The following is a 24,455-nucleotide window of genomic DNA, read 5'->3' as shown; positions in this document are numbered from 1 at the left end:
GAAAAGATAAAATATGGTAGACTTGATATCTGATTGCCATAGTAAGATACTATTTTTGCTGTTCTATAATCAATTTGTATTGAAAATTTGAACTCAAGCACTTGGCAACTCTATGCACCAGAAATGCTTAGTCAGCAGTTTCATATCTGTATTATTAATAGCATCTGTGATCATTGGACGCATTTAATATTTTCTTGACAAGGCATATCTTCCAGAGGCAAGAGTGTCCACTAGCCTTTATCAAAGCCTAGTGAAACCTAGACTTTAGGAGAGTGAACACTCTTGTCTCGGGAAGATGGACCAGGAATGGGGGCCAATTACGAGACTGAAAGGGTTACGATTGAGTTAATTTCAGTGCTCAATTGGAGGTGTCCTCTAGCCTCAATGTACACTACTCAAAACAAGTAGAACCTGATATTTTTATATTGTTATAGTTAATCTATCATGCCATGACTGATGAACTATAGCAATTTGAAAGAATCAGTTATTGTTTAACTTTTTGCTGGAGGTATAGAGTACATGTGCACTCATGTTTATGTGTGCCCTTTGTTCAGTTGGTAGTGATGTTCAGAACATGCAGGAACGGACTACCACTGGTGCGGGAACGGACCACCACTGGTGCGGGAACGGACCACCACTGGTGCGGGAACGGACCACCACTGGTGCGGGAACGGACCATCACTGGTGCGGGAACGGATCACCACTGGTGCGGGAATTTACTGCACCACCACAGCCCACCCGAACTTCAGTGCGTGCCATTTGAAATGGAGGCACAGCTTAGAACGAACCATTTTAGCTTTAAACAATATTATATACATGTATGCATTTTGTTTTTGTGTGTTATGGGCTATGATTTTTTAATTATATTTTTCAGTCACTGTTTTCAGTTCAAATTCAGTTCATGAGAGATTTTAACACCTTTGTTATCTTTTTACTACTCAGTGGTACAAGTCTTGTTTCAGGGCACAATTTACCTATTTTAATATGTTGGTGTCTTGGCCTAAGTGCCATTTAGTCAAAAGTTCAACATGATTTTGCATGTGATCCAAACAATCTTTTAATTGATGAACTTGTTGAAGATGATGACAATGATGGTCATTGGGTGGTAGGGTGTATAGTAGTGGATGATGCAGCATCAGTGTCTGGTTCAAGGACATTTCCCATCAACCTTCATCTGGCTTGTTTACCTATGATTGCTCCTGTACTTAGGGACCGGTCATTTATTACAGGGAGGGAGCAGATGTTTTTGATGCATTAATGTAATGGAAATACCCTTCCCTAATGCTTGTCATATTTTTTGGTGACCCACCCCTATAATAAATGACCGGTCCCTAATTCACAGGAAATTTCTTTTGATATAAGCATGTCAAAATAACAATGAGAGACGTACCGAGACATGCGCAGCAAGTCATGGGGCCCCATTCCATGAAGTGATCTCAGCACTGACCATGGTACAAAACAAAATATTGTCATCTTCCCTGGCATCCACCGAGGCTTATCTGTCCACACATGGCAGCACAAGCCAAAAGCTGGATGAGCAAATAAGAATACCATGTGTGATTGATGACCACTCGTGCAGAGAGGTTTCAAATTGTAGACTGATCTAAACTTCATGAGATTGACGTTACTATAAGCTATGGATGCTGTGATTTTTATTGGAACACTCAGTAGCTTCATCTCAGAATGCTTGTTGTAAAAGGTGACTAACGGAATCAGGTGTCTGACTCGCTGACTTGGTTGAAGCATGTCATTGCAGCCTATTTGCATAGATCAATGCTCATGATGTCAATCAATGGATTGTCTGGTCTATACTACCATCATATAGCTGGAATATTGCCGAGTGCGGCGTTAAACAACAAGCTTCATCTGAGGTACCTCTTGATTGAGAGAATGGGCTTCAAGAAGCTGCTAACTACCGATGTTGGTGTAGATTCCCAGTGTTCATAATGAATACAGGCAATCCCAGCTCTGTGCCATGATTGCTGCCCAGTATTTCTTCTACACATCACTGCTGCACCTCAGGGACCATCTACTGATGAGGAGTTGGGTTTGAGATATTTTCAAAACATTTATGGTCCATGATGGAAATAATAGAACTAGCAAAATATATTCTTTAAAATATTCTTACATGGTTGGTGGGATGAAGTGACAAATAATATTATAAGAAGGAATGAAAATTCTTTCATTATTCAATGGGAATCCAAAGTACTGATGAAAAGTATAACTTTGTTATCTTAATTTTACATTGGTCAAACATTTGTTTACAAGTGTTACATGTTCATCAGGCGATAGTATCAATACTGAAATACAGTCTATGTGACTAAGTTTAAACTCACTCATCAGGCGAGTTTTTAAAAAGAACTTTTTCATTTTATTCCATATTAGTTAAATTGTGAGTCTTCAACCAAGTAATAAACCCGGAGGTCCGAGGTTGTGTGTGCTCACACCGAAACATGGGAGGAGTTATTGTTATAAACCAGCACTGCTGATGGACCATTCCTCTTGTATAATTCAGTTGCTCAATACTGGCAGATTGTAAGTCTCTACTGTATGTGTGTTCTGTTGTGTTGTCATATTATAGGATTTTATCATCTGTATCATTGATGGAAATAACATGTTTACTGTTTGATATGCACGTTTGAATATAATTGTTTCAAAAAATATACAGTGAAGCTGTTGTGTTTTTGTGTCAAGCAACCCCCATACATTTTGTTGAAAAGACAAGAACATTGTAGGTAGATATTTATAAGTTTAACATGTAAAATATGTAAACATTGCGCTTTTCATTTTAAGGTAATGAAAATACAGGAAGAAGTGGTTTTCAAACAGTTAAGCTTATGATTCATTGTTCATTTAGTGTTGAAAGTCAAGACGTAGTCATTTAGAGTGATCTCCCTTGACTGGTCTCCAAAGCATCCCCCCACCAATGCATTGCCAAGCCCCACACACCGTTTTATACAGGGCCCGATCCACAAAGTGATATTGGCGCTCTATAAGGTGATAGTAACTCCCACACATCGACATGGGCTTACCATCGTCGTCGCGTCAAGATCGATTTGTGGAACAAGGCCTATGTTAGAGTCCTACCATCAGGTGGACTTGGACGAAGTGATTAAGAACAAATGAAAAGTTCAGAAGAAAAATGAAACAAAACAATGTATTATTTTTCAGGGGAGAAACGTATTTTACTATTAAGCTATTCGTACTTTTTTGCGAGTTTAAAAAATATATCTATTATTAAATGCCATGGTAGGTCCGTCGTGAATCAGGGCCCACTGTCCGGGTCAAAGGCGCTGTGCAGAGTTGAGCCCCTTAACCGTGCAAGGATCCGCACTGATTAAGGTCCTTCGTCCGTCAGCAACAAATTGCAACATTTAGTTGACACCTGGTATTGCTGAAAATACTTTTTAAAGCGGCGTTATCCCAAACTCAAACCCTTTAAGACGGGATGTTTTGACATCGATGTTGCTTCTCTCATACTCATGTATTACACAAAATTCGAAACAGACATCTAGTTTTGAATTAAATTTTATGGCCATTGTCTTTATCCATTACACTCGACCGTGTTAATCTAAGGTTTGTGACCCTGCCGAAATATTCAAATCCTGGCGTGGAATGTGTGTGTTTGTTGCTCAACGCCCAAGTCAGTAACGTTCCAGCTGTATGCTTACGAATTACGAGTCTTGAACATACAATCAAGTGATTGACGCTGTTGACAACGATCCACGCGGTTGGGGTACGATGAAACGTGATCAACCAAATCAGAGAGACTGACGAGCCTAATCGGCAATCTTCGGCCCTTTCCGCTACTGCAAAGAACACCATTTTCAGCAGAGATGGCCGATCGTGTTCAGTGTGTACCAGATACATTTTGTCGTGTTTTCCGACCAGCATCGGGACCAATGGTTTAAGTGTTTATGATGTGTCCATCAAACAATGAGGCGAACGTCACCGGGGGTCCGCAGCGTCTCGCTTGTGGGTCATGACCACTATACACACCACCCCCATCTTCTGCTGAATGAGCTTGCCCACGCTCTTGTGGTCCATTCGAAGCACGTTCTTACCGTTGACAGAGTAGATAAATTGCCGCACCTGGCGTGAAAACAAAGACGTACAGATGAGACTTTTTCACATTGCAATCGTGAAAACATTTGTGATTTTATGCTACTGGTGTTTGAGCAAATGTAAGACAGCGATATGGTTGGTATTGATCACGTGCCAGTGAAACCTGTAAACGGCGTCCCATTATAAGTTGGGGCGGTCGGGTAGCCTTTATGGTTAAAGCGTTCGCTCGTCACGCCAAAGACCCGGGTTCGATTCCCGACATGGGTACAATGTGTGAAGCCCATTTCTGGTGTCCCCCGCCGTGATATTGCTGGAATATTGCTAAACCGTAACCGGCAAGAAGACTCGTCCCCATATCGATGAATGTAATGTGCGAAAATACGACAATACTAATCAGAATGCGCATAAGACTTCTTAATTGCTTTGCTCAAAGAATCCCTCAGGAACAATGTTTGATTTTACATTTGTCTTGCATTTAAGGATATACTCAAAATACGTTTAAATTTGTTCAGCTATACTAGATAATAAAGCAAGTCCCGATGTGTTTTCAATAGCATCTGGAATATATATGGAATATGGGGGAGATATACGTGAATCATTACGCAGCGAGTAATTCTTGTAGCTATGCCCGTTTGAGCTTAGACGGAACCCAGTCGCAAAAATGGCCATGAGAGGGGTAGAGTCGCTTTTCGGCTTGTCCCGGAATAACACGAGTTGGTCACGAATGACTCCAGATTGTAACGAGACGGCACACACATTTTGAGGTACCGGTGTACAAAACAGCTTTAGTGCTACGACTGTTGAGATTAAGGTAGCTTTGTGCAACGGCACCCAGGACTATCAGCTGGCCAAGGCAGTACAGTGATGTTCCCATTTCTAATAAAACCAATCCACTGACACATGTGATGTATCTATCCTTTTGGAATTTAGACCAACGTTTCATCTCATGTTACGCACAAATGGTTAAGAGTAAGGGTTCACTTCACTGATAAGAGAGGGCTAACTGGATAGAGTTAACGTTACTGACAGGAGAGGGTTAACTTCTCCGATGTGAGAGGGTTTCTTGTTGGCTTGTTTTGTTATTGATAATGACTGATTCAGAGTCCAGATAAAGACAATGATTAAATATGCCCGTATTTTGACGAGTTGCTACTGTTTGTCCGTATTTCCTCTGATGTGTTTGTTTGTTTGTTGTTTAACGCCGCGCACAGCAATATTCCAGCTATATGCAAGGTCTGTAAATAATCGAGCCTGGACCAGACAATCCAGTGATAGCCATCATAAGCATCGATCTACGCAACTGGGATACGATGGCATGCATTAACCAAGTCTGCGATACTGACCACCCGATCCCATTAGTCGCCTCTGACAAGCATTGGTTCGTGAAGATCAATTCTAACCCGGATATCAGGGTTCTGATAGGGTTTCTAGTACCTTGGTCGCGCCACACCGTTAGAAATGAACACCCTGATCCCGCCATCTAGTGAACACGACGTGCCTTCACCCTGCCACCCAGTCGAGACGTTGATCCTGTCACACATTCAAACATGACGTACATTGACACCGTCACCCAGTCACACATGACTCACCTTAACCCTGTCACACATGACGCACCTTGACCCCGTCAGCCAGTCACATATGACGCACCTTGGCCCTGTCACCCAGTCACACATGACGCACCTTGACCCTGTCACACATGACTCACCTTGACCCTGTCACACATGACGCACCTTGACCCCGTCAGCCAGTCACATATGACGCACCTTGGCCCTGTCACCCAGTCACACATGACGCATCTTGACCCTGTCACCCAGTCGTGTCCGACATGGCGCACTTTGGTCCCATCACTCAGTCACACATGACGCACCTTGACCCTGTCACACAGTCACACATGACGCACCTTGACCCTGTCACCCAGTCACACATGACGCACCTTGACCCTGTCACCCAGTCGTCTCAGACATGGCGCACTTTGGTCCCATTACTCAGTCAGACATGAACACCCTGACCCTGTCATCAAGTCACACAAATCGTACATTGACTCGTCACACAGTCACGCATGACAAACCTTGACTCGTCACCTAGTCACACAAGACGTACATTGACTCGTCACCCAGTCACACGTCATACCTTGACTCGTCACCCAGTCACACGTCATACCTTGACTCGTCACCCTGTCACACATGACGTACCTTGACTCGTCATCCAGTCACCCAGTCACACAAGACGTACTTTGACTCCTCACACATGACGTACCTTGACTCGTTACCCTGTCACCCAGTCACACATGACGTACCTTGAATCGTCACCCAGTCACACATGATAAACCCTGACTCGTCACCCCGTCACTCAGTCACAAGTGACATACCTCGACTCGTCACCCAGTCACACAACACGTACCTTGATCCCGGCAGCGGCAGCTGGGCCGTTGGGGTCGACGGTCTGGACGTAGGCGGGACTGTTCCCTCGGATGACGAACCCATATCCTACTGAGTCACTTGTCATCTGCAAATGTGTTACCCATGCTATGTAAAGAGAGGCTAATACATCTGGGATACAGACGATTATATAACCGGGCTCATCCGTCACTTACATTTAGTCTAAAGCTCCCCCAACACTAAACCAGCGCCTTGGCAGCGCAGCGCAGCCGTCGACAGCCAAAAAAACACTCTAGTTGTTTTAAGATAATCAGCCTGAATTAACGCAGCGCAGCGACAGCGCGACATCTTCCCGACGCAAGTGAGTTAACTGACTTTAAGAGTCCAGTTTACACCCTTGCCGAACTAGGTTTGAATTCCTGGGCTCGATCGTAGCGCCACCAGTGGTTATTACGAGTTATGTCCCTTCTAAGCCTCGCCTATAGCCCTTTCAGATTCCACTTATCGTATCACTTGCATTTGTTTCAAACAAAATGGCGGCGCCCAGTCAAGACGTACTGATCGATAATCAAGTTCTATATCGTGATAAAACGGGTCTTACATCGCGAACTGCATCAAATCACGTGAGCACCTTGATAAAAAACATGCAATCGACCGAAATCTGCACGACGCTCGGTTCAAAATTATAATAAAGAGGTATCTATTCTACAGTGGGACTACATCAAATTTCAAAACACTGTAGGTTTATCTCCTAAATAACCACTGGTGGCGCTACGATCGAGCCCAGGAATTTAAAGTCAGTTAACTCACTTGCCTCGTGTAGATGTGCCAAATGTGGGTTAAAAGAAAACGCACCGACGCACTGCGCTGGTTTAGTGTGCAGAGCCCTTGAGGCAGTGTGGAAGAGGATACACTGCCTGCACCTAAATACCACCACGATATCACAGGCCTGGACAAGGATGGTTTTACGTCGCTTTAAGCAATATCCCAACAATATCACAGTGGGGGACATCCGAAATGGGCATGGTCATATAAAGAATGCCATTTGGTTACTTCTTCAAAAGATAGAAAATAGAGTTTTAATCTGGAAATTAATGAAAACATTAACTGCATCATATTTTGATAAATACCATAGTCTTGGTCAAAACGTGACCGCTTGCGTGGTCTAGTGGATAGAGCGTCTGCCAGGAGAGCGGAAGGTCGGTGGTTCGATCCCCGTCTGCGTCATACCAAAAGACGTTAAGGATGGTACTTTCTGTTACCCTGCCTGGTGTTCGACATTAATGGGATAAATCAAGGACTGGTCGGCACAGTTTACCGTGTCTGAGTAGGATATCTATTTGCCCCTTCCCCGGGGGTAGTGACGGCCGGACTCACCCTGACGGTGTGTTTGATGTAGGGCGTGTCGGGGTCCTCAAGTTCCTGCACTGTGACGTTGCGCAACAACACTGCAAATACAACCAGTGACGTCACCGTAATACTTTTGGCGGACATCTTATCTCACATCCTGTCTCATTTGTGTCATAAAAAAAATAGAAACAAATAATTTTTCCCAAGGTTTTTAAAAAGAAATTTAATAGTTCGCTGGACATGCTGTCTGTTCAGAGAAGATATGCTGTCCAACTGCAACTGTACTTGAAAACAAAACCAGGAATCTGGAGTTCTAACTAAAACAATGAAATTGTATGCCTTTTTGTAAACACCCTCTCTCGATATAAATGAAATCTCTCAAAAGGGGGAGATAACTCCCAGTATTTTATTCCTTTGCGGTAAAAAAATATAGCCATTTGAATTTCGGGGGAACCACTAGATTTAAATTATTCATTGTGATTTATTATATTCCGATTCTGCTTTTGCACCTACCTGACTTTGGCTGGAGGGCGTCTGTGGAATCAGCTGAGAAGGATCCAGAGTGGAATCTGTCTCGAATGTCGTCTGCCGATGACTCGGAAGGACTTGGATATGGCGAGGGGAGAGAGTTCCGACTTGAGTCCGAGGAGTCATCGGCAGCAGATCTAGGAGAAGATGTCATTGGTACTGGAAGTATAGAGATAGATATATTCCTTTAAATTAATAGTATCTCATTGGCTTTCATTTCTTCTAAACGTTGCTTCGTATGAATAGGGCCCGTCCAATTAAGCGGTAGATTTTCAATCATGAATGATCTTTTAAACATTAAATTATGTTTTTTTTATATAAGCTGTCGGGCAAAAGAAAGCTTACTCTTGAAAATAGTTGACAAATGAATTACAAACATTATGAAAACTGCAAATGTAAGGTCCAAATCATAACTATGATTGGTATCAAATATATTACAATCAAAAAACCAATTTCTTATTTGTTTTATTCTTCGACTGTCAGTTTTCATACGAAAGTACTTGCAATTCGAGTGTATAGTCCAATGTATTTTAAATTTAAAGCGAAACACGTTCTCACGATGTTTCATTCGTAACATCGCATAGAAAAAGAATCATGTTGTGAGAACAAATTCAATGTACAATGTATTTCATTTTGAATTTTAAATAAGCACACTCGCACGCACGTACGCACATTAGTTGACTGAGTGTGCTCACCGGGTGTTGAGCGTCTCCTGAGAACGGTCAGCTCGACAGAGGACCTCGTGAAGCCCGAGGAAGATGAGGAGGAGGAGGTGCGGCGGAAGGAGAGGATGTCCGAGAGGAGGTAGGGCTGGTGGAAATCCATGGAGAACTGGTAGATCAGGTCGTCGTCCCGAAAGTGGTAGTCGTCTGTAACTGGAACAGGAACGAGAACAGCGTGTTTACTTGGAACCAGTTAACACCGTGTTAAGAGCGCGGCACAGTTACTGCATGGTCTCCGGTATAGGATGTGTCTGTCAGGGTATGTGTAGGTGCAATGTCAAGTAAGACCTGATACATGTTTAATATTTGGTTAAAGGATCCGACCATAAACATCATGAATGTGAACAGAATGATCGTTGGTTCGAATCCCGGCTCGCCCCGATTGTTTCTAGACTTTCACCAAATTGGTAAACATCTGGGACCTGCATCCCTTCGGGCTTTCCTCCCACATCAAGTTGACACGCCGTGATATAACTGGACTACTGTTAAAAGGTTAAACCCAACTCACTCACTCGCAGTCCCAATAATAAGCGCAGTCCCAATAATAACAACTTTCCCTGCCTGACCAAGGTCCAAAGCACAAGAAGCAGCTTCCACAAATACTATCCATCGCTTCACGCGCACCCCAAGCAGTGGGTAACTTTGCCATTCAGTACATGAAAATGCCAAATGATTTACACATCGCTGCAAACACAACTGTAATCAGGGGTAAAGGAGTGAGTGAGGATGGTTTCACACCGCTTGTAGCAATATTCCAGCCAAAATCACGGCGGGGAACACCAGAAATAGACTTTACAAATTGTACCCATGTAGGGAATCGAACCTGGGCCATCGGCGTGACGGCTAACGCGTTAACCACTACAGTCCTCGTCGGCATAGCTTGTGTTTACTTTATAAATATTGTTACATATGCAGCTATATCATTAATTAATTATCTTGATATATCGGGTTACGATTTCGGGTGGCGAGGACTACAGTGAGTGAGTGAGTACGCCGCTTTTAGCAATATTCCAGCAATATCACGGCGCGGGACACCGGAAATGGGCTTCACACATTGTACCCATGTCGGGAATCGAACCCGGGTCTTCGGCGTGACGAGCGTACTCTTTAAACACTGGGCTACCCCACCACCCCCGTAAGGACTACAGGCTACCCCATCGTCCCAGTGGCGTTAAGCAATATGCACTCACTCACTCGCTACTTGGACATAATAGGGATGCATTCAATGAATACCCTAATCCTGAACATTTCATTTAGGTGACGATACTGTTTCTACTGTATTGTTAATACCAGTGACGACAACAATATACATGATGTTAACCACGGCAACTGCTTGACCGGTCGACAATGGTTTACAGATTATTGTTCAACACTTGATGTACAGCTCACCATGTTTGATGACGTCGTTCTCCAGCAGTTCCCTGCAGTCTTTGATGGCCGCATCCCTCGTGACTGACAGCCCGCTCTCCTGCATCCAGTCAATCAGCTCGCGGCCCATGAAGCTGTCCCGGTACACGACACCGGGGACGTGGAAGTCGCGGAGGACGGCGCGACTTGCGAGCAGTCTGGAACCGCAGAAACGTCGATACTCGATTATCCAGCTTATATATGGAACGATTACTGGATACGCTGGGTAATCGAGGATGGTCACAATAGATCAGAACAAGGAATTTGGGTTAGGTTCGATCCGAAGACCGGGTTTGATTCCCATCAAGAAACATTGCTTGAAGTCCATTCGTGTTTCCCCTGCCGTAACGATACTTGATTATTGCTAAAAGCACCTAAATAAAAGAGACAAAACCTTTTCCATATTCATAAGAAATCTCTGCTGAAATCGGGATTATCAAGTGCATTATATCTCCGTTCAGCTACGATAAATAACCCGAACATTCGCCGCTTCCCTTCCTAGCTTTGTTTCGGAAGTGACGTCACTATCTCTAGTTTCCTCATCAGTCACTTAGCAAAGATATTCTTCCGCGAGTAATTTGATTGGACAGCTATTTTAAGCGTCGCGCCTATCAAATCGGGCTCGAAACGAAGCTATGGTAGCGAATGACTTCAGGGAGTTTATCACGATAAAGAATGGATATATAATGTGCTGGACAATCGATGCTGTTTAAAACCATCCCCACTCGTACACTCCGTATCCCCAGGGGATTGTGTGGCCATGGTGATTATGTATGACATGGCTGATTGTGTGCCATGGCGGTGGTCATGCTATCAGCCACTGGTTTGCCTGGCCCCAGACACGAATATTCACATGCCGCCGGAACAAGACTGGATGCGACGCAAAATGATGTTAAGCAAACATTCATGGCGACAGCAACCAGTGCGGCCCGGGAACCTTGGCTTATGAAATGCTTCAATATAAAAGTTACGCAGAACGTCAGAATTCCGAGATCGTTTCGTTGGTCTGGTAGCTGCTAAAAATAAAAAAAAATGACCGTCCGGAAAACTGGAGGTCGACATCTATTATCGACCAAGCAGCAATGGTGTATCTTGGTCTAAAGCGCCGCAATCTAATGTGTAGAGATGCGTCCCTTAGCCGTTCCAGGATCAAATGAACGAGGGTTCGAAACCCAGATTATTTTCCTATACCTCTAGCCGTGGGTTTCACCAAATGATAAGCTTCTGAGACTTCGACATTTCGGGCTTTTCTCCCACGATAAATTGACCAGCCGCGATATAACTCGAATAGCGGCATTAAACATATTTTGACTTCATATATGTCGTTATGAAACTGGAGATATTGGTATTGCAGTTATTATTGCGTGTCTTTCTGGCAGGTGCGTTCATTGTGAAGATTGAAAACATACTTGTCAAACAAATGCTGGCCCTTGAAGAAAGCTCTGAGATCCTTGTTCTGTAGGTACGTGTCGTCGTCACGGCGGAAGCGGTAAAACAGGTGCTCGTCCTTGAACGAGTGATCGTCACACACTGCAATATAGGATAATTGTTTTTAACATAGCCACCTGTACCGTATATCCATGCAACCCTTTTGTTTTTTACACGATGTGTATAGAAATATCAGTAACATGGAAACAAGACTGGTTGGTGTACTAGTCTGTCTCACAGTCCCCGAAACATATTAAGTTCCCCGCTCCCTAGCCCTTTCTATGAACCCACATGGGTACTATGTGTGAGGCCCAGTTCTGGTGTCCCCCGCCGTGATATTGCTAGAATAGTGCTAAAAGCGGCGTAAAAACACCTCACTCACTTAGACATTAAACATGTTGACCAATTCTTACCCTGACTTTATTGGCAAGTAATAAAAAACAACGACTACAATATAGCAAAAGATAAATAAGTGAAGTAAGTTTGAATTTAAAATTGTTAAATTTGGCTCCATATGTTTAAAAATGATTGGTATTGTGCTCTATAAACATTTGTTTACTTAAACCTCACCGTGATGAATCACTTCCTGGTCTTGCAGTAAGCCCATGCACATCAAAGCTTCATCCCTGGTATGCGCATGTCTATTGAGGATTAACCAATCAACGGCATCCCTGCCCACGAAACATGCCTTGTAGGTGCGAAAGTGGAAGCGGCGCTCTTCTATAACGTGTTGGACATGCATCTGAAACCTAAAACAGTATAGGCCTCACAGATGAACATCTAATCTGTCCCACAGTCTCCGAAACACCCGCCCTCCATGCTGCCCTTACTGTTGTGCCTTTGCCCTCATTGAAACAAGTCTAGACTTTTCAAGGGTCACTTGGGCTCCTTTTCAAATGAAATGGAGTTGTTTGTTTTTATCAAAATTATTTATTTCCAGAGGCTGTGTGTGTTAGTCTAATGAACATCAGACATACACTGAATTCCGTGATTCTTCACGATTCACGCTGTCTAAAATAGTATACGTTTGTTGTATTAAAGGGAGACTAGATTTAGATAAAAAAAAGGCATGTAAATAAGCTAGTGATTGGTATTATGACAAAGGAGGGCACTGGTGACCCAGTCGTCTAAGGCGCCGCAATTCGCTGTGCAGAGCTGCGTCCCTTGGGCACGCCAGAAAACTATGAGTGTGGGTTCGAATCCCGGTTCCCCCCGATTATGTTTCTAGGTTTGTCACCGAAGTGGTAAACGTCTGAGACCTGCATCACTTCGGGCTCTCCTCCCACATTAAGCTGACACGCCGCGATATAACTGTAATACTGTTAAAAGCGGCGTTAAACCCAACTCACTCACTATTATGACAAACCGTCGGGTTGTATTATTAGGATTGTCCCAAGTCGGCGGGGTGCAATGACTCGTATTCTGTCTCTCAGTCTCTGAACCAAATTATTTTCCATTCCGCCCAGCCCTTACTGTAATGCAAAAGATCTAAAAGAAGCAAGTCTAGATTTCCTTCAGGTTATGAATCCCCATCTTACTGGGGCTCCTTTCCAATTTCATTAGAGTTGTTTCTGTCATTATTATATATTTTCATAGACTTAGCGTTAGTCTACGATGACACGCAATGAGTCAGTTCGCCGAGCCTGACCATACGATGAAGTACTCCAGCTGAATCTCAGTGAAACTGTTCATTTAGGTCTCTATAAGTTTGACATTAAACTGACATTAAAAATGACCAGGAAAATCCCTAAACTCTTTTCGCTGTCTGAATTTTTGTTGTTGTCAAAGATTGATTGAAACGTACTTTATTGTCGCTCGTAAATCTGTGATGTTTAACGTTTAATTTCATAAGCATATCAACAAATAATCTATAAAACGTTACCAATGTACCTGTACGAATGACTGATGTGCATAAAAATATTCGTTATACAAACAGCTCTGTCTTTAAGTTTCCACATAATTGTCCTTATACCACTTACTTATAGGTATTGTAAAGGAAGTAATGAGTGAGTGAGTGAGTTGGGTTTAACGCCGCTTTTAACAGTATTCCAGTTATATCACGGCGTGTCAGATGTGGGAGAAAAGCCCGAAGTGCTGCAGGTCTCGGACGTTTACCACTTCGGTGAAACCCACGAGCACAGGTATGGTGCTGACAAACCTAGAAACATAATCGGGGCGAACCGGGATTCGAACCCACAATCATAGGTTTCTGGCGTGCCCAAGGGACGCAACTCTGCACAGCGAATCGCGGCGCCTTAGACGACTGGGCCACCCGTGCCCCCTAAGGAAGTAATGGCGTAACACGGACTGGCCATATGTTATCGGATGTAGAGCCTTTATTAACGGACACTGGTAAGAGTCAACCAAGAGTGTGACCAGGCGTCCGGCCGTGTCTCTTTCTTAGACCAGTACAAACATACAATACATGGCAGTGAATACGTTTACAGAAGTACGTAACTCTATTATGATCGGACAATATAAGCAATGAATATTAAACAATTTCATTTGAATGGACATGAATTGTCTTTATCTGATTGACATTTTGCTTATCTATCTATAACGAAGCTGAGACTTAATATGCATGACATTGGCATGTCGCTTGGGCCGTCAGTCAGCAATCCTTAGTTACAAATTGCGGACACCGTCACAAATGGCGGACACCGTCACAAAGGGCGGAGAGGTCAAACTGTGACACTTAATTATCTAATCGTACCGTTATTGTGTGACGTCAGTGCGCTCACTCTGCCAGACGCTAAGGTTTTACTTTAATGATTTAACTTCTTACTTTATATTTCTTTATGCTTATAAATCTGTATGAACATTTTGTAAACGTACACACGTAATACTAGCTTATGACATAATCATGCACGTCCTGCCGTAGCATTTGAAAACAACCAGGTGCGCATTCATTTGACGATCATCTACCCATCTTTCATCTTTCCAAAACTGGACTTTTAGAGTCAGTTAATTCTTGCCTCGGGAAGATGTTTGACGATCATCGTTGAATTTCCACACGATTGCCATGTTCTTGGTACAGGTAAATATTAATATTCCCTGAATGGTACGTTATCCTGACAATCACATAAATAAGATTGTAGATGTTTTAAAATTACAGATAGCTATATATTTATTTTAATTTGAAAGAACAAATTGCGGAATTGTTCATGAGACCTGTGTTACACGTGGTCATGCATGTTACATGTTACTTCCCTTGAGGACGTAAACAAAATGTTGCAACAAGATGAAATGTTTATTTTAATTTTATTGAAAATGATACACAAAATGTGTATGCAATTTATATAATATTGAAGTTACCAACAGAATATTATATAAAGTTTCTTGCCAAATATACATGTAACATTTTTTCACAATTCTTGTGTTTCACTGCATTTCATTGTTCAATTCAATTTTGTCTAAATATCTTTCATTCAGATTGTTATCAGTCAACAGTGTCTAAGTAGAGATTATCTTGTGAGATAATTATGTTAATTGAGCTTCTTTCCTGTTTTTGTTTGTAGGTTTTGTTTTCCTCACGTCATTTGGGACATTTGCGATATTTGTGTTTGCTTCATCTGTATTCGAATCGTCTTTGTCAGGATTCAGAACATGGGGTACACAAAGATACTGAAGCGCAATCGCGCTTTTAAAATTGCATTACCTTTTTGCGTGTTGAAGTATGGTAGAGTAGTGTGAAGTGAATCTTCACAATTAACAATGGTGCTCCGAGTAGTTTGACCCTTCACCAAGTCAAACATAATTACTGACAACAAAGGTGACGGACTAAATTCATCAAAGTGGCCTTCATTCTCTGATGTTTTTCCTTTCTTTTTAAGTGTTTTTTCATGAAACACATCACATACCTCATACAATAGCATATCCCGTTTAATTATTGTTATATACACTCTTCAAAAACGCAACGCATAGGTTGATTTTTAGTGAATGTATTGTTCCTAATAAAGTCGATATATTTAATTTAATAACATAGATACAAATATGAAATTTTAGAGCTCGATAGTCACATGTTGTCGTTGTACAAAGGCATTGAAAACTGTTCATTGTCATATCACATAAGGCCATAAGATAGCGCTTAACTCAGTATCTCGTGTGACCGCCCCGGGCAGCAATCACGGCTCTGCATCTCCTCGGCACTGGCTGGATACGTGTACGAATTCTGTCCTGCGGAATTCTGCGCCATTCTGCTTATAACACGTTGGCCAGATGTGGAAGTGTCTGCGACGTGTTCTGACGTTGACGTACACGTCGATCGAGTTCATCCCAGAGGTGTTCGATTGGGTTGACATCTGGAAATCTAGACGACCAGGGCAAGGCGTTGATGTTGGCGTTATGAAGGTAGTCTACCGTGATGAGCTGTGTGCGGTGGAGCGTTGTCCCGTTGAAACAACTCCCTCTGGTGGTCAATGATTGGAAGAAGGTGAGGTTGAAGAATTTGATTCATGTAGCGATTTGCTGTCAAATTTCCCTGAACCACAACCAAGTCAGATCTCGTGGTGTAGGATATGGCCCCTACACCATGACACTACCGCCACCGAAATTGTCGAATTCACGTACACAATGTGGGGCAAAACGCTAATTTCGACGACAGTAACGACGAAGAAATCGTGATTCATCGCTAAACCACACTCGTCTCCAGTTTCTCGAATTCCAAGGCTGTAGGGAATGGCGCCAACGCAAGCGTCGCTGTCGATGGATCTGATGCAAAACAAGGACGATAACTAGTCTTTTGGGTCGGATTCCAGCCTCGCGAAGATAGTTCCTGACAGTCTGGTCCGATATCCTCCTCAAACGAGGGATGTGTCCTGAAGTCTCCGTAGCTGTGGCATTGTGCTGACGTAGGTGGAACAGTCGAATGAAGGGATCCTGTGCAGGGATGGTAACTCTTGGTCTGCCGGTTCTTGGACGGCCTGCAGTGGAATTGATCTGTGTGTATTGGTCACAAAGGCGGCAAATGGTGCTGTGGTGGACGTTGAAGTGGCGTGCAACAGATGACTGCGATTCCCCTCTTTGGATACGTCATATGGCATTTCTCGGCATTTTCGAACTTGAAAAATGTTGACAAATGAATGACAAATTATTGGCTTATGCTTGCCTTTTTATACCCCCTACCACGAGTTACGAATGCCATAACTTGCACGTGCATTTTGTTTACTGTTTTCCTCCATGACATTTTTGAACAAGTTTGAAAACAATGCCGTTTAAGACATTGCAAATCGACAATGGCTGCGTTTTAACGCACCGTTTGTCGAATATCTGGCCGCCAACATTTTCCAATAACATATATCCAATTCATATACCTGATATTTTGTGTAGTCAGGTTCAATGAACTACATACTACCTGTGCGTTTCTTTTTTGAAGTTTGTATTTGACATGAAAAGATTTGTCTTTGATCTAATTATTGCCATTTATATATGGGCTTATGGTTATTACATAACAAACCACTTCCCTTTATGGAGCGTGTGATGATAAAAAATACTTTATTTGCAGTCATTGTTGAGATTTCTAAAATTCAAAGTGTTGAGCAATATATAGTTTGGTAACAGTAATGAAGAAACATTACTTTCGCGAACACCTGGTGTCATCACTGATTTTCAGTGATCCATTCATGTAATTTTCACCGCTAGTTTGCCTTTTACGACCAATTAAATCTGTTTCGGCGGACAATCGAGACTGGTTATTCTCTGGCGTTGACGTTATATTGGTTATAGATAACAATGTTTTGTTTTAAAGTTGATCTATCAAGGTTTAATTACAGATACATTTTTAACGCTGTAGAAGAAGAAAACAGCGTCTGGTACAAAGTCTAAATAATCACATAATTATCTGTTCATAAATAGTTCTCTAAATTTGTTTCTTTTGAAGTTAACTTGAAATAAATTTAAACTAGTGTTGACCGGATGGTTTGGTTTGCGGGGAAAGAGGATTGAACATTAACGCGGAAATTTAATTTTCACATTCCGGAAACGTAAATGCACCGTTTATTGAGATAGAGCGACAGCATTCACTCGGTCGAAGTACCAAGGTCATGTGACCAACAATTTTCCCCCTCACGCGAGGACTCAACACATGTGAGCGTTTAATCTGCAAAGTATACATGTCACCTTAGACATAAAGGTCAAATTACAATTACAAACATGCGACACAAACATCAAATACCAAATAATGACATACATATGTATTTCATATTTTGTCTCTGGTTCTCTGCAAAACTTGATGACAATGGACGTAATATTAACCAGGCATGGAAACAATAATTGTGTGTACAATTTATTTTCCCAATTATTAAACAAAAACTCAAAATTATGATTTTATCCAAATTAAAGACTTTGTCATAATATCGATATAAAGTTTAAATAATTTCAACTAACATTTTCCGAGAAGCATTAAAACATCTAATTTTGTTCACATCGTCAAAACTTTAAAAATTGACTAAACTGAATCCAATTGAAAAACATGGTTATACAAGCAAACTTTTAGCTACCGTACCTTTGAGATTATTTTTTAAAATATAAAAATATTGACCAGTTTTTAATAAACAAACCAAAGCAATGGATCATCAACGTCACCACTGGTCGAAATAAACTGCCGGCCAAAAGAACGTATACACTTGAAAATTGTATTTGAACAAAACATTACAAACATAACCAGGCCGAAAACAGTCAGCGAAAGAGTTCAAACATAAGGTCCAAAACACAGCCATGATTCCCGTATCAAATACATCACCATCGAATAACTATTTCTTGTTTGTTTCATTTTAGTCATCATCAAACACGGACAGTTTATGTGTGTGTCAAGTTGCAGCTTCGTCGGTCCAGATGTTGGCAGAAGACGATGACGGCCAAAAAGGACGCGACATACGTGTACGTGCAGTAAATATGATACTGTGGGTTTGAATCCCAGATTCGCCTTGATTTACGTTAGTTTGGGTTTGTCAGAACCATACCCATGGACATCAAAGTGGTAAGCGACTGAGACCTGCATCACTTCGGGCTTTCCTCCCACATTAAGCTGACACGCCGTGATATAACTGGAATACTGTTCAAAGCGGCGTTAAACCCAACTCACCCACTCAAAGTCAAGTCAAAGAAGTTTATTGTACAAAAGGCCACCGGCCCATATACAAGAAAGAGTTACGCATATAGATACAATTACATTTGTTACACATTGGGATATACACGTTGTTTGATTAATTCATTTCTTTTGGCTAATGCATGCTTAATATAAAGAGAAAGATTTAATATATTTGATTCGTTCTTTGTCGTCAGCATAACTACAAAGGCGTTTATCGGTGACATTGCTATTAAATAATCTTTTATATATTTCTTTCGGAGATCATTGTAAAATGGACAGACAAACACAAAATGAATTTCATTTTCTATCTCTAGCTTACACAATGGACAAATTCTTTTCACTTTTTCAATGGACAGTTTTCTTCCTTCATTTACAAATAGGTCTAGCAAACCAAGTCGATATTTAATTAACTGTTTTCTTAAGTTTTCCGTAGTGAGTACTGATAAATATATTTCTGGTTGAAGTAAAGTCTTGAAAGTTTTGTAATATTCATAACGCGAACTATCCTCTAAAGTGGAGTGCCATTCTTGGTAGAACATATTTATAGACCGATTCCGAAATTCATTAAGAAACATATTTACATTTCCAACTGACTGACATAGCCATATAAAACCAAAACCATACGAAAATAAAAGATTTCTTATATGCGATGTCCAAGTATTCTTTCCCATGTTATCTAAATGTAGAAGCATGTTATAGGCTAATTTGGGGAGACGTTGTTCATGCATATGAAGAATTTTAAACCAGTATTTTAAACATCTGATCTGAGAATTAATATATAATGGGTATCTACCACATTCACCATAAACCATGCAATTTTGTGTAGAAGATCCGACACAAAGAAACTTTTTACATGCTAATAAATGAACCTTCTCTAAACAGTCATAACGTTGAAATCCCCATACTTCAGAACCATACAATAAAATTGGTTGTATCTGGGTATCGAAAAGCTTAAAGAAGATATTAGGTGACATCGATCCCACTTTATGAGAAATAGACATTACACTTATTAAAGCTTTCTTTGCACGCAAGGACAAGTCAAGGGCACATTTTTTCCAATTCATTGTGTGTGAGAACCAGATTCCTAAATAAGTGTAGTGATCTACTATATTGACTAACTGACCATCGAATGACCATCTCTCTTTCGACGCTATTGGACCACCTTTTCTGAAGATCACAATTTTAGTTTTTTCCAAGTTTACGGATAATTTCCATTCTTTGGTGTACGTACTTAAAATATTTAATTGCCTTTGAAGGCCGACAACAGTATCTGACACTAAAATGACATCATCTGCGAAAAGTAGCATTAGTATTTCTATCCAATCTGGGAACATTTGGATACCATGTTTACCACTGGCAGCTATTTCGTAATATAATTCATTAATGAAAAATGAAAATAAGATCGGACTCAAAATACAGCCTTGTCTTAGGCCCAAAGGACAATCAAAGAAATCTGTTAAGCTATCCCCACAACGAACACATGATCTCACATTAGAATACATTGATTTTAGAATAGTAAACATTTTCCCACGTAAACCAGATTTTCGTAGACATGTCCATAGCTTAAAGCGATTGACAGAATCAAAAGCCTTTTTAAAATCTACAAATGCTACATACAGTTTATGCTTACGCCGTGACAAGGTTTTTTTGAATAAGTGCATATAGTGTAAATACATGATCTACGGTGGAATAACTTTTTCTGAAGCCAGCTTGAAATTCAGGAATCTTATCACGCATGGTCGCCCATTTTGAAATTCTATTGTTTAATATTGTAGTAAATACTTTTCCTAAAATGCTCATTAATGAAATGCCTCTATAGTTATCTGGGTCACTCCTGTCTCCTTTTTTATGCAGGGGGATTATTATAGAACATGACCAATTGCTTGGGAAAACACCATTTTCAAATAGCTTATTAAAACATTTGCAAAGAAAAGGCATAACTTCAAACTTAGAACACTTCAACATTTCGATAACTACATCATCAGGACCAGCTGCTTTTCCCTTCTTGAGGTGATTTATCGCATCTAATATTTCGTTTTCAACAATGGGTGAATCTAGCAGAACTTCATCAACATCCGTGTAGCTTTCACTAAAATCATTTTGCATATCATCAGTTGCCATAGTGAATATTGCATCATTTGAAAAAACCTTCTTAAAATGACTAAGCCACTGCGACTTTGTTATGTCATCTGTAGCAGAAGATCTATTCTTAAGAGATCGTACTTGTTTCCAGAACGCTGAAGGGTCGTTAATAGACTTTTTCAGTTTGTCTTGTCTATGTCTACGCATATCGAATTTGTATTTCCGACAACAACCTTTATATTTATTCCTGCTTTCGCAATATTTTTTTCTGTCAAGACTAGTACGGGTTGTTCTAAATCTTCGCAGCGCTTTGCGCTTTGATCAATACTCAATACGCTTTGATCTTCATACAGATCGCGTTCTTGGGGATGCCAACCCCTTTTTGGTATACGCAGGATTAAGGGGTCTATTTAGAGGCTATTTTGTTGGGTAATTTAACTTCAAATCGCACCCTTTTCTCAAAGCTTTTGAGATTTAGGTTAAGTGAGAGAGTGAGTATGGTTTTAGCTGGCTTTTAGCAATATTCCATAAATATCACGGCGGGGGACACGAGATATGGGCTTCACACATTGTACCAATGTCGGGAATCGAACCCGGGTCTTCAGCGTGACGAGCGAAAACTTGAACCACCAGGCTACCCGACCGCGCCTTTGGGTTAAGTTGTTTTCGGGATTCAGGCTGTCAATTTCAAGGGTGAGCAATGCGATTCAAGAGTGAAAAATTCGATGGTATTGGTGAGACAATAACGAAGCGACTCAAACTGTAAGTCACTGGCTCACTATAATGCCCACACCCAGAACAAAAGCCGGTCTTATAACGGGGTCGACTTTACCTGTTGATAACAACCCGATCTCTCCCGTACAGAGTGAGTTGGTTGTATCTAGATCTGTTATAGACAAGTGGGCGTGTTGTGTCACAGCGCATATATATATATCATATTGACCACTGACTTACTGATACACGCACCTACTCTCGAACAGATAGGGGAACTTTGCAACGTGAATCAGCGTTTCTCAAGCCAATTGTTTTAAAGGGTTAGTAATCTCCGCTTTGCCTGAATCCACAGACAAGGCATGTTGATTGTTTGAATAAAGGATTATGAAGCATATCGGCTTTCTGACAAGTCATTCGGGTCTTTAGAATCTTGTTATGATATATCCAAATATGAACGAAATAATTTGACAAATGTAAATAAATAAATAAATAAATAAATAAATAAATAAATAAATAAATAAATAAATAAATAAATAAATAAATAAATAAATAAAATAAAAATGTTCCAGTATGTAACAACATTTCCACACCTAGGTAATACACTATGTATTAATACTATGATGTACATATGTGCTCAAGTCTATGAAGGGTGCTGATGTAGTCTAGTGGTTGAAACCGTTCACCGTCAGCCGCAAACCCAGGTTCGATTTCCCTCTTGGGTATAATGCGTGAAGCCCATTTCTGGTGTCATGAAATATGTTACTGGAATATAGTTAAATCGGCGTAAAATCATATTCACTCACTATCAAAACACTTTATGTATTTCCTAAAACATTAAAACGGAGTGAAAATGATAAATGTCTTCCTCGCTCACGTCATGGTTATGAAAAATGACTAACGTACAGAGTATGAATTTTAAGACACGATGACATGCATCAACCAAGTCGGCGAGCCTGACCACTCGATCCCGTTAGTCGCCTCTTACGACAAGCATAGTCGCCTTTTACGGCAAGCATGGGTTGCTGAAGACCTATTCTACCCCGGATCATCACGGGTCCAAAACATATATGCATATACCTAGATTGGATTATGAAGCAATGTCTACACTAACATAAATGCAGTCGGACCTCGTTGTGTCGAAACTTGAATGTGTCGAATTCTCGGTTGTCATGAACGCATTGGGAGTCCCAAGTACGCAAATTTGGCATAAAATTCCCCGATGTCTCTTACCCAGGATAACTCGAACTTTTTCGACACAACGAGGTTCGAATGTACATTTCTTTCTGAAAGCTTCTGATATTCTTACTCCTGTACTTATTTCAATCATTTGTTCCTGGGGAAAATAATTTGATCTTTTTTATTGTGTTATTCTCAATTCTGATATATTAATGCAATCTGATCAAAACCATCGCCTTGATTCAACAAAATGCATTACAATTAGAATCCAGAATATATGCTAAAACATAGTCAGTTTAAAAGAAAAGAAGATGCAACTTTGTCTACATATATTCTACAGCTGTGTCTGGGTTGAGAGAGGATGGAGAAGACTCGGGTTAAACGTCCTTCATATTGTTCACTTAGAGAGATACTTTTCATGATACTTAGAGAGACACTTTTCATGATACTTAGAGAGACAGTTTTCATGATACGACACAACTTAAAAAGATGTATTTCCTTCCGAACGGATAATGACAAGCTTCACATATAATATTATTTTTGCAAATCGTTATGGATAACTATAACTTATTTCGTAAAACAGCGTCACGATGATATTGCTTAACTATTAGTCACAAAAACTACAAACTCAAATCGTGCTCCAACATCATTTTCCTCATGTTAAGTATATTTAAAATATTCAAACTGCTTTAACCCTTGGCTACGCAGGCCATTAAGTCTCTGTAATGACGGCAGATCATTGCGTGTTCAGACTTTGCGTGGTTTTACACATAATTATAACTCACAATAGATATCCGTTTCCTTATGCTGGCGAATCGAAACAAACCACTTAACTGTCACCCGGAAGGTTTTCGAATGACATTTCATTTACTGTGTTTAGGTGACATAGCTGTCGATGTGAGGAAATAAATTGATGATAGAAATGTACGCTGTTATTTCATAAAATATAGTTCATCTTTGCGATTATTGTTGAAAAAGCATGCTATTCCATCGTTATTTACTGAACAAAAACTGTTAGGTATCATGAATATTTTATGGAATATTTTTTTTATGAAATTGTGTGCCTAGTCTTCACGACAACAAAATATCCTCCAAAATATCCATGATCCCTAACCCATTTTGTTTGGTAAAAAACGATGGAATAGGACGGGTTATCAACACTTTATTTCATCACTTACAACAGCAGCGTATCATGTGTCAGATTTTGATTACATTTTCTTTACATAAAAAAAAGGCATGTTGCAATAATTTGATAACAGACCATGAATCCCACAAACCCACACATTTTGATAATTCCCCGCTGCACTTACACATTGCATATAATAATCATCGACTGGGTGTAGTTATAAATATATTTTTTTCACCATTTACCATGCTATGTAAATCGAAAATAATTAGGTTACCTTAGTTGTTCACCAACTAGAAGTATTTTGTATTTGCAAGCTTCAATCCTTGATCTCTGCCTTCGGAGCATGTTGATCGTACAATACCTTCCAGCTGATTGCGAGTTCATTTGTA

The 24,455-nt window shown here is 40.7% G+C and overlaps 1 protein-coding gene across 1 annotated transcript; it reads right to left on the bottom strand.

Moving 5' to 3' along the window:
- Window positions 1–3,179: 3,179 nt before the first annotated feature.
- LOC139479995 (DEP domain-containing mTOR-interacting protein-like) lies at window positions 3,180–24,416 on the bottom strand. The gene is made up of 9 exons (XM_071262962.1): window positions 24,341–24,416; window positions 12,449–12,627; window positions 11,860–11,980; window positions 10,433–10,608; window positions 9,017–9,196; window positions 8,307–8,480; window positions 7,821–7,891; window positions 6,466–6,570; window positions 3,180–4,092 (listed from the first exon to the last, which is right to left on the bottom strand). The coding sequence occupies exons 1-9, from the start codon at window positions 24,409–24,411 to the stop codon at window positions 3,949–3,951; spliced, it is 1,221 nt and encodes a 406-aa protein (XP_071119063.1). The 5' UTR covers window positions 24,412–24,416; the 3' UTR covers window positions 3,180–3,948.
- Between the last annotated feature and the right edge of the window lie 39 nt (window positions 24,417–24,455).

This window comes from Haliotis cracherodii, unplaced genomic scaffold (genome assembly GCF_022045235.1).
Source record: "Haliotis cracherodii isolate W230 unplaced genomic scaffold, xgHalCrac1.p SCAF_4, whole genome shotgun sequence".
NCBI classification, from domain to species: Eukaryota; Metazoa; Mollusca; class Gastropoda; order Lepetellida; family Haliotidae; genus Haliotis; species Haliotis cracherodii.
Note: the sequence above shows the minus strand (reverse complement) of the source record. Positions and strands in the feature narration are given on the sequence as shown.

What these genes read in the sequence shown, in the direction of transcription:
- LOC139479995 (XM_071262962.1), bottom strand. Translation starts at nt 24,411, where the DNA reads ATGCTCCGAAGGCAGAGATCAAGGATTGAAGCTTGCAAATACAAAATA. An exon ending in CTAGTTGGTGAACAACTAAG is followed by an intron (nt 12,628 to 24,340) that starts GTAACCTAATTA and finishes ATACTGTTTTAG; the next exon opens with GTTTCAGATGCATGTCCAAC. An exon ending in CTGCCGCTGCCGGGATCAAG is followed by an intron (nt 4,093 to 6,465) that starts GTACGTGTTGTG and finishes TTTTCACGCCAG; the next exon opens with GTGCGGCAATTTATCTACTC.